This window comes from Meleagris gallopavo, chromosome 9, assembly GCF_000146605.3.
Source record: "Meleagris gallopavo isolate NT-WF06-2002-E0010 breed Aviagen turkey brand Nicholas breeding stock chromosome 9, Turkey_5.1, whole genome shotgun sequence".
Classification (NCBI taxonomy): Eukaryota; Metazoa; Chordata; class Aves; order Galliformes; family Phasianidae; genus Meleagris; species Meleagris gallopavo.
The window spans coordinates 6,589,229-6,600,480 of record NC_015019.2 but is presented as its reverse complement, the minus strand read 5'-3'; the positions used below and the strand labels follow the sequence as shown (position 1 = coordinate 6,600,480).

At 33.5% G+C, this 11,252-nt stretch overlaps 1 protein-coding gene across 3 annotated transcripts in view; it reads left to right on the top strand.

Annotated features, from left to right (window-relative positions):
• PCDH11X (protocadherin 11 X-linked) overlaps positions 1-10,909 on the top strand; it is a 393,314-nt gene extending 382,405 nt beyond the window's left edge. For 2 of the 3 annotated variants that reach the window (XM_019618163.2, XM_019618164.2), the window contains exon 7: positions 9,006-10,909. In XM_019618163.2, coding sequence (XP_019473708.1) covers positions 9,006-9,397 — 392 coding nt within the window. In that variant the 3' untranslated portion in view covers positions 9,398-10,909. The remainder of the gene's footprint in view (positions 1-9,005) is intronic. The other variant, XM_019618166.2, reaches the window with a different exon arrangement.
• The last annotated feature ends 343 nt before the right edge of the window (positions 10,910-11,252 follow it).

Sequence of the window (11,252 nt, the reverse complement as noted above, 5' to 3'; positions counted from 1 at the left end):
AAACACACACAAAAACACTGACCTACTTCTCTGTCCCCTTGCCTGTCTCTCTCACACTCCTCTTTCTCCCCCACACCCCTGGCCTTAAAAAACTGAGCATGGTGTAATCTTCCCTGTATACTTAAAGTCCAGGTATTGTAAACAATAATTCTTTTCTGAATCTTAAATATATGTGTGTGTGCGTGTGTAAGAATGGAACTATGAATGAAAAAGGGAGAAAACTCTTTTGAAAGGTTGGAAGAAGAGAAAAAACAGATGTTATGAATTATCAGTAGAAATGACTGCTAAATAAATTTCATTTTCAAATTATGAGCTTAAAAAGCTGCATTTTGAGGAGCGCTGTACAAACAAAACCTCAAGCTCTTTGTATGACATTAATATAGTTTTTTTTTCCCGTTTTTTGAAGAGAAAATATAGCAATGCACATATTTCCTTTGTATAATACACTCTCTTTTTCCACTCAGTGCCTCTCAAAATAATGTTGATACACTACTAAATCCCACAGCAAACCCACATGCAAAAGCTTCTTCTTATTGAATTAAATGAGAGAACGTATCATGTTGAACTGACTCTTGATTAAATAAATAAATGAACTTAAGCAAAACACATCTGTTTAATTGGTAAGGGCTCCTCATGTGCATTCCTAATGAGGCATTTGGATAAGTATTTGATCACAAAAATGGAGATATAAATGCTACTTCAGAATGTCCAGTGTTACCCAGTATTGGTTAAATGAATTTTCTGTCAATTAGCCCCCCTTCTGTTCTAACGTGTTCTTACTTTTTCTGAGGTAACAAACATGTCTGTGGTTCTAATAAAGAGAAAATAAATATGCAGGTATTTTTATTCCAGATTTTATTTTTTTAATTCTGTTTTGTTTTATTTTAGAACTTTTTTCTAATATTATTTGGCATAGATATTTAAACGTTAGATGTAACTTCTTGCTGGAAATATCTAAAGGGGGCTAATTGTCAAAAAAGCAGCAGGAAACTGGAGACAACTTGTATAACATTGAAGGGTGACTTCCACTTGAAAGATGGAAAGCAATTTTTACAACACATTTGCAATCTAATCTCTTGAAGTTGATAAGAGATATACTAATCCTCATAGAACTTCTGCATCACAAATTTCAAGTAATGTTTAAGGATATTTAAGAAAGCATAAAACTAGTTTTTAAATATGAATACACGTATTTTTGGGCAGTAAGGCCTTAGAAACATCATCATATTAGAGAGTACTTAGTGAAATAAGTATTGTACTTATTGCTTCAGACTCTCTACAAATGCTTGAGGATATACTAGCATTACTATACCTTCCATTTCTGTGATCACTCTAAAAAATGGCTTTGATGAGAGAAGTTCATCTTGCAGAGAATGACATAAGGTTTTCACTGCACTCGATCCTGCTGGGATTGCCGGAGTGAGTGAGCCACTGTGTGTCACTTAGTTGTCAGCTGAGGTCAGCCCACCACATTAAGATAAAAACAATACTTAGGAGACAGTTATTCCAAGATGATAATTGCTGGGTATCTAAAACTTTAAACAGACTCTTCTTTTCCTTCCCGCAAACAATAATTTTATCTTTAGAGGCTTAAAAAGAAGTTTGACACATCAAGAGGAAGAAAAATTTGCTGTGTTACAAATGCCTTTCAGAAAACTCTTACTGAAAGTGTTTTCTCTTCCAGGGGCCAGCTGTAAAATCACAGCTGAAAGTCTTTTTCATCCAGCATATTTTTTTGCGGGATATTGGGTTTACTGCAGAAATTTTACGTCAGTAGAAAAGCTTGATGTATACCACTGAAGATGCATGTGTGGGGGAAAGAGATACAGATTTCACTCTTTACTTTGTCTCCAGGTCGAAGGTTATTGCTGGAGGAAAAACCATTCTTCACTGTGTAGTTTCACCTTATCTAATTGATTTGAATTTAAATTTATATTCTGTGTTAAATAATGAACTCCGTATTAATAATTAAAAAGCTTCAGCACAAATGTAAAGCAGTTAATTAAATATTAAATAAAGAACATTGTATTACTCGCTATTTTAATCAATAGACTAGATTTTAGGCTATTCATTTCAGATGTTTATTATACTTTACAAGGTATGGTTAAAATTCTCATTGATAACTCAATATAAGAAACATATGTCTTTTGCAAATTAGAATATTTGTTTTGCTGTAAACAAGGCCCATACGTTAAAGATCAATAATACAGTTGGGCTGCTGAAAGAAGAAGGGTCAATACCATGCACTCTGCAATATTCTCATATGCCTGTTCATTAACATTGAGCAAAAGAGGTTGGTGGTGTTTGAGGAGCTCAGTTTTTTTTCAGAAGCTTATTTTTTTTCCGTGAAATATCTTTCTGTGGAAAACAGCAATTACTGAAATCAAACTTCTTATGGGATTGTTGCTTTTAAACAATTTCTTGGTTTTGATTAATACAAGATTGGAATTCCAGTCAGAATAACAATGAGAAGCTTAATGAAAGAGTAATGTGCTTTGTTTTTGTTTCTTTTTTTTCCTTCTAAGACTATTATTTGTGAAGGAGAGATTCACTTCACTTCACAAGTGTAGTTAATTATACAGGAATTACCATATGTTCTCTCTTTTTGCCCTGATTCATCTTCCCTTCTCTGTCTTCTTCTTCACCAACTTTCCCTATCTATCTTTAATAATGTTTGTTAGACTAGTTGAAGCGAGATGCAAAATATCCACATTTCATACCAGTGGGATTTTATAATAAAAAGCTTCACTCAGAACATCTTTTAGGATTAAATTCAAATTAAAAACATGGATGTTAGGATATGTAACTGTGATGACTGGAATGGAAGGAGAGCCTATTCTAGAAATTCTATCCAGCACAAGATGGCCACACAGAGATATGTTATTTCCAGCATGCCTCTTGATTTCATATTCAGAATGTCAGGAGAATCAGCCTTCCTCAGAGTGTAATTTAACATGGGATATGGGAGAGGCAAGCTCTGTATGGAAGGCTGAAGAGTAAAGGCAGTGATGTGTCCTACTTGTTCTTTGAATAAAAAGGTTGAAAGGCTAAAACTTCAGTAATTTATTTAGGTTTTTGAGTAACCAAGATATATACAGGAAATAAAATATTCATAGGAAGCTTCTCCTAAAGGGATTCTATTATAAAAGCTAAAAAAGATATAGCAGCAGTTATTCAGGGTTTTTACATTCAAGCTTCTTCCTCCTGAACTTATTAAAACAGCCCAGTTTATACTAACAAACTATTCTGCCCTTCCTTTCTTATTGTTAATGTCATTTTAGTTCTTTTAACATAGCAGAGACTGCTAAATGATGTTGCCCAAGTGGCAGCTTTCGGTCACCAGGGTAATTCTAGGCTATTATTTCCCTATATTATGCTTGAATTCTTGCTTAGATTGAATACCACTTTTAGTACATACACATGGGCAAAAGAAGGAGGGGGAGAAGGGAAAGAGGAGAGTGCAGGAGGGAACACAACCCATTCCTTAGGAGCCATTGGCTGAGAAGAGCAGTATAAGATTGTCATCTTCATCACTCTGGTGAGTTCCTGCTGAGCAGAGAGCACTGAAAGTGCAATGGGAGCTGTTTAATATGAAACGCTTCAGTAAATGAGAGGCACTTCTGGATGCTGACAGAATAGCATTGGCACTGCAAGCCATGTATTCATATATGTGCTGTGTTGTGAAAATATGAAAAATAGCTCAGCAATGGCATAATTATGGGCAATTTGCTTAATTGCTTGCTAATTGTTGCTTGCTTTATTATGAAACAAGAGTGCTTTAAATGCAACACTGGATGGTTTGCATCCAAAATGTATCATATTCAGTACTGGCTTTTCATTAAGACTTCAGTATTAAATTCAACCACTCTATCTATATTCCATTTTTAATATTTTTTTAATTGTTTTTGAAAATTTTAAATATAATTTATAAGCTCCTAAGCCTGGAATATGAATACTTTCCTAATGAAAATTTACCAATTCCTTTTGATTATTATTACATTTAATGTGGATAAAGTTAGGGATATTTTAAGGATTCTCCAGAAATTCACACTGTTGATTGGTCAGCTTTAAGAATGTGCAGCTCCCTTTTAAAATGTGTTTCAGGGGAGATGTGCAATTCCTAAAATTTGGCCTAAACTTCTGGAAAAACACTTACCTTGATCAAGACAGCCTGCTTTGAGCAGTAATTTAGACCAGTTATCTTCAAAAGTCCCTTCCAACCTAAGCCTGCATGATGCCATAATGCAAGTAATGAATTTTGTGATCTTATCTTAGTAGTACACCTCCTGTTTGGCATGGACATATGGGTATAGGAGTAGAAAAGAAAGTGTATCTTATATACAGCAATGTACACAGCATTATGAGGATGCTGGTAACACAGTCATATTAACAGCTTGTCTTCTTTTGAGAATTCTCTTTGAGGAATAGTCTTAAGCTTCCAATATTGAGCTGGAAGCATCAAAGTATGCAGCATTATGCTATGTATTTTGTAGACTGATAGTGCAAAAAGCATTATAGAATTCTTCAGCTTTATTTCATATGCAAGAACACTCAGTATTTTCTATCTATACCATATACGGACGTTATAATCATAGAAATGTACAACCAAAAACAAACAAAACTATCAAGTAGTATTTTTTATAACTGCTTTTACTGAAGGATAGCTACCTGACAAAGTTGAAACTCAATGTTTTAAGTGAAAATAATTATTCTTACTGAAGAGTGTTTTGACCTATAAATGATAAAGACTGGGGAACAATGAAGAAAGCCTTTTAACTATTGTGCTTTTAGTTATACTTGACAGTTCTGATCTAAACATTTCATAAGAACTGACATACATTTTCTTTAAAAATGTTCTTAGTTCTGAGGCAGGCAGTTTAAATAACACCTTCATTCCTAAAACAATCTAGAGTTCAAACAACACTGGTAAATTCACATGTGTATGAGAGTGATCTGTTGGATGAATTAAAAATTCTTTCATACTTGTATGTCATGGTTGATGATTCTCCTACATGAGATGTTACTAGACGCTGAATTTCAGTACAGAAAACCACTATCTCTTCTGAAAATACTCAGAAATGGAAGAAACTACCTTTAACTTGATTGTTAGAGGCAGACTCCACAGATTTTTCTCACCAGAATACTTATGGGACTGGAAGAATAATTACCTATATTACCAATTTTGAATGAGAGAAAGACTAAAAAGGTTTTCTTTTCGCCTACATTTAACAGTGACTTGCATGAAGTAACTATTACAAACAGTAGCCTGCATAAAAAGATGGAAAGCAAAAGGAAGCTTTAAGAGTAGCATCTAGAAAAATTCGATGGTCAATTTGTACAGCATTGGATAAACGGCCTGTTGAGCACTGAAACTGGCACTCGCCCAGCAGTGCTTGCATTCCTCTTCATATTGTCCTCTGGGATGCTCTGTGGAGCCAGCCTGATTCCCTCCTTTTAAGTGAGCAGCAAATGGTGAAGGGGGAGCCAGGCTCAGTGCTAGTTACATTGACTCCTTTCATTCTAAGTTGGTAACAGAATTTTGGAAATCAGCAGCATTGTATTGTAAGTTGGCACCATTAGCAGTACACTCTACTGCTGATAAAAAGCTCTTTGGTTTGATAAAATATGGAATTGTTAAAAGTAAAATTTTTATAACTAAAGCATCTAAACATAGTTTAGATGGCAATAGACTGCCAGAGCCTGGAAGCAAGTGAGAAAGATTTCAAGTGCTAATGAAGAAGAAGAATGATATCTTAGGAAAATGATATCTTAGGAGATTGAATTTGAAGGACTGAAAGAAGCTACATTTCATGAATATTCATGAATAAAAAAATCCTATGTTTTGTGCTGGGTCATTGAAAAACAGAATTATACTCCAATGGTCATTTTTACTTCGTTGTGCTAAAAAATAATGGTTTTATTTATTTATTTTTAATTCATGCCAAATAGAAGTTGTTTTGCATCCCGATTGTCCTTGCTAGTAGTTTTTACTGCAACAGATCAGTTGCTGAGATTTTCTAAGATTCCTTTAAATGTAAATAGTGAGGACCTTGCCTGTCTCACAATATATTCATTGTCACACCCCTAGTTAATTTGGTTTCCTACAGCATATCCAATCTCCTAAAAACTGCCTCAGGGCTGCACTAATGCTGGCCTATATGCAGATGTTTTAAATTAAAAACAAAACAAAACTATTCTATTCATTTTATAAAACATGTTCTCCTTTTGAAGTTACAGTAGAGGTTGATAATTTTTTTTAAGTGCAGTGCGTTATAAACAAAACTTGACTGTTACTGTTGGAAAAAAAATGAGTCAGGCATCATACAGAAAAGTACTTGTATGTGCTAAATACTTTTTTATTTCCTGTTCTCTTACAGCACTGCAGAGCTGCTCAGTGGAAAATGGAAGTAACTCTTCAAAATTAATGAGAACTGTATATTTTGCATGTCACTAATTATAAGTAGTGATGAAAAATAGAATTATTTTGACAATCAAGATTATGTCTTACAAATGCCTACACTGAAAGATTGTGATTGCTACAAAAAAATTTATCTTCTCAACAGTCTGCAAGTGCAGGATTGTTATATAATTAAACTCAAACCTCAAAGCCAAAATAATTTGTAGTCATATCACAGGATTGTGCCTAGAGTTGTACTAACGATTTGATAGCGTCTCTTCGTAATATTTTTGCTAAAACTAAAACTCATGTACAAATACTTTATTAAGATAATAAATGAGACTGGCATCCTGAGAACATTGTTGTTCTTTGCACACTAGCATGTTCCAAGTCTACATGCAGTCTGACAACTCATGACACAAAATTACTGTCATACTGATCTATCCAGATGGTGTCAAGAATGTTTTTTAAGTGATCTTTTATTTCTGTAGTTGCCTTGTCTAAAGCTTAAATGTTATGTTTTTATTGCCAAATGCAGATTTTGATTGTTTAATTTTATTTTTTTATTCGAGCATTAGATAATACTACAAGTATTGTAACTACTTGCTATGTGGAGCTAGTAATACATAAGAATTATTATTTCCAAACAAATAACTGTATTTTTCCAGCTTAATTAATTAAAATTTTAAGTGATATCTTGAAATAAAAAGAACACTGAAGGATTGAGTATCAAAAATGTTTTGTTAATAGATGCAAAAATATCAGATTCTGCATAAGTCAGGGGTTACTCAACTCTCAGTCAAGGATGTACCTGATTTTAGTGAATTGTCTTGATCAGAAGAGAAGCAAACCTGGATAATTAGAGATAATTAATGAAGAGTTTTAAGAGCTTATATATACTCAGATTTCTGTCTCTAATAGCACATAGTAGGACACAAACAGATTAGACTAATCTAGCAGTAGTAACTTTTTTTGAGTGAACTGCTTTCTCTGCTGAATTATTTTCATATTTATATATCCCTCCACCCATCAAAACCGGATTAGTATTTCAACAGTAAGGTGCCAAAGCTTTGTCAGGATTACATTCAGACATATGGAGACAAAATGACGGTAGACATGTTGTAATGCTAATAATAGGGCAAAGCAACATTTATAAACACTCATTTCCCTAACAGGCAGATACAATGTACAGTGTCCTTCAGGAGAAATAATCAAGAATATAACATTAATGAAACAGCAAGAAACCAATTGACTACTTACAAGTGATAGACTTAAAAAGATGCAGCCTGTATTTTGGACAGCAGCATAATGTATTTTAATGTCTGAAGGAAAACTAAATCCATTTGTATTTAGATGTAATATGGAAATATGTACTTATGCTTCGTAGTTTACACAGATTTCAACATTCAAATAAAAACAGAACATTAAATTAAAGCAGAAATACAGCATCTGTTTACAAACAAAGCTCAAATGATGAGAGGCTCCTACTCAGAGCTCATATTGCAATAAGTAGTTTGTAGCAGCATAATTTCTGTGCTAGTTGTGAACCAGAACCCATTTCTAAAGATTATCTTCATGAAGCTAGATATTAAAAATACATACATAGCTTTTGTCACAAAAAAGGATAGTCTTGAAGTTTTGTGAAAAGACACAATGAAATATCTGAACAGAGACTTTTCCTCTCTTCTGACATATTTTAACTCTGTTCATAGTAAGATCATATAAAATTATTATATATAATATGAAAAACATTTCAAGGGATGATTTCTAGAATTTTAATTACATTAATTAGAATCTACACTACATAGAAAAACCACAATCATTTAAATGAAATTGATCAAGATTTTTTATGTATTGAAAATTATGTGTTTCTTAGTTGGCCTTTGAACACATTAGCATTTCTGTAATCCTTTTCAAGAGCACAAACCTTGCATCTACTGAAGAGCTCTGGTTCGATTACTTGTAAACTACAGAAGTTACAGCTTTTCTTGCTATTACCCTTTGATTTTTTTCAACGTTTCCAGTATTGAATGCATCAAGAAATCAATCCTCTTTAAAACAACTGTAATGCTGTCTTTCATTCTTAAAGTTCTTGAGTGCATTTTTGAAACCAATGTACCACCTTTGACTATACCCAAATTAAATTTGTTTTTCCTTAAACAGAGCAAAAAATAAATAAATAAAAAATCCAGCGTTAAGAGCATATTTTTAAAATCTAATTTTAATCTTATTTTTTTCACGAATGCAAAAAAGTGTTATATTGCTAGATCATTGTAAAGCTTTTAGCTTTATTACTAAAGGGGCGATTTTAGAAAGTAAAAACATCATTATAAGGAGACTGTATATGGGCTTTAGTTACTTGGGCTGTAGTGATGTTATCATCTGTTCTTAAAATGCTAACGTTTTTTCTGATGCTTGCCAGTGACATCACTGTGGGCCTCCAAATTGAAAGCATCTATATGTTCATTTAAGTCGTATTACTGCAGGTATTTTTTTTCCAAAATATGTCCTTTGTTTTAGAACTGGGATTGCTTTCTTAACCTTCATTCCCTACGTACATCATTGTTTAAATCTTTTGATAATTTCTTATCTTTTTCTGTCCTCCCAGCTATTGAAGTAAATCTCCAGAAAGCCTTGGCTGAGGCCTCTGAAACCTGCACACAGGAGTGTCTCATCCTGGGCCATTCTGACAACTGCTGGATGCCACCTTCTTTGACACAGTATCAACAATCCAACACAACTTTGCCATCATTTGGCTTCCAGCAAAGCTGGGGCCGAGGAGCCAGGTCTGACGGACGACACACTCTTGGGAGGCCCCTTCCAAAGGATGACAATGACAAAGGCCAAGGTGGGCCCAGGCCCCAGTTCTACAACACCTGTGAAAGACACTGCACCAGTGAAGATCCTGTCAAAGTCATCCCTCTGGCAAATTTTGCCATGTCCCACCAGGCAGCAGTGTCTGGGAGTAGCACTACATTTATCCATGAGCACCAGCTATAAATGCCTATCTAACAAATCGGCTATTTCAGGCTTTAAGGTGTTACTGTATATAGTCACAGCCTAACACTATTCTTAGTGCATATACAATTTGTTAGGCTTGTGAATATTTATGTATATAGAATCCTAAATTTGAACTTGAAAAGCTAAATCCTTTTGACTTAATTAAAGAAAATTCACCACAATTCTTGGTAAAATATATAAAATGGGGAAGAAAACTCGCAATCCAGAGCCAATCAAAAGAAAACCATAAAAACCTGCTTATTTTCTTATATGGGTCTATATGGTGCAAATATCTGCTAGCAGGTCTTCCTCCCTGTTGAAAGCAATTTCTTAATACAGCTTAGGAAACATTGCAGTAACATAACTTACCAATTTTTTTCTGTCTTCATTGTTATAATTTATAAGGTATTCATAGATTTCACCTTCCGTTTGCTTACCAATAGAGATCAAGTGGTCAATTTCTTTTTTGGTTACCTTACATAATATAACAAGATATACTTAGGAAGGATGGTGTACATTTCTACCAAAATTTACTTTTCATGTAATTGAGAAGGAGAATGTACTCAAAGACATGACAACTGCTTTTGATTTTAATTTTCAGTTGTTGAATCTACAGGTATTTATTCTTTGAAAGAATGCAGTAGATGAAATAGAAAGCTCTTAACTAGGCTTTTCTGTGTGAAATAGACAACAGAACAGGATACAATATAGATCTAAAAATATTACAAGATTTTTTTCTTCTAAGATTTTCCTTTCTACAATAATAAAAGCAACAGTATAATGCATATGCTTTTCAAGCTATAAGTCTAATTCTTTTTTTTCTTCTCTTTTTTTTTTTATCTTGCAGAGCTTGCTTTGGCTACTGTTCCTGTTAGTTGAAAATTACATGGGCACTGCTGAAATCAGTAGGAAACTGGGGTAGCTTTTTGGCTGATGTCTTATTGTGGCTTTAAGCTACTGGTGTTTAAAATATTATAGCGATGTATATGTTTGTTTTACAGCTATAATCAATCACCTATTGCAAGTGTTCAGTAAAAGGTTAGCAATATTATTAGTTACTTCACCCCAAACTTATAAGATAAAGGAGTAGTTGTCATTGTAGCTTAGTTTGTTATTAGAGAATCACAGACATTTCTCAGCAAAGAAAGAGGAATCCAGGTAATGAGTGCTGGATAACTATAATTACAAACACACTCCAATCATATTATTTGACAAAGTCTCAGTATGATTCTCTGTAAAGATTAGGATTTTTTTCTCAGTGTTTTGTGTACTGGATGTTATAATAGTAGCAGAAATAAAACTAGTAAATTCTATAGTGGATAAAACAGAGATTCCTTTCTTCAATGAAAAAAAGAAAAAACACCACATTTTCCTTTTAGCATTCTGTTGCTGTTTAGCCATCATCATTTACAGTGTGTACATACCAAGATCTTTTTCCTTAACAAACTGCATAACTTTGTTTAGTTTTATTACTACATTAAATGAGACAATTGAAGTTGCGTGGAGGGAAATTGGAAAGTGTATGAATATTTCCTATGGGTAGAATTCTCTGTAAGCTTCATACTGTAACTTACGTGTAACATAAAAATAAAATTAAATAAAAAAAAGGAGTGTAAAAATGCTGTAATATTAGCTGCTTGTAAAATTTACAGAAGTTCAAGTTGTTGAGGGTTTCCAATGAATGCTAAAAGAGCTTCTATTTTGTGCCCAGCAGGTATAAGTAGCTTTATATATTGTTGTCCCCACTGTAAAGCTATTCAAATCACATTTACATTTTATGTGCAAAATTAAAAAAAAAAAAAAAAAGCATCACTTTTAATCTACTGATAGGGTTTAATTCATAAACATCAGATTA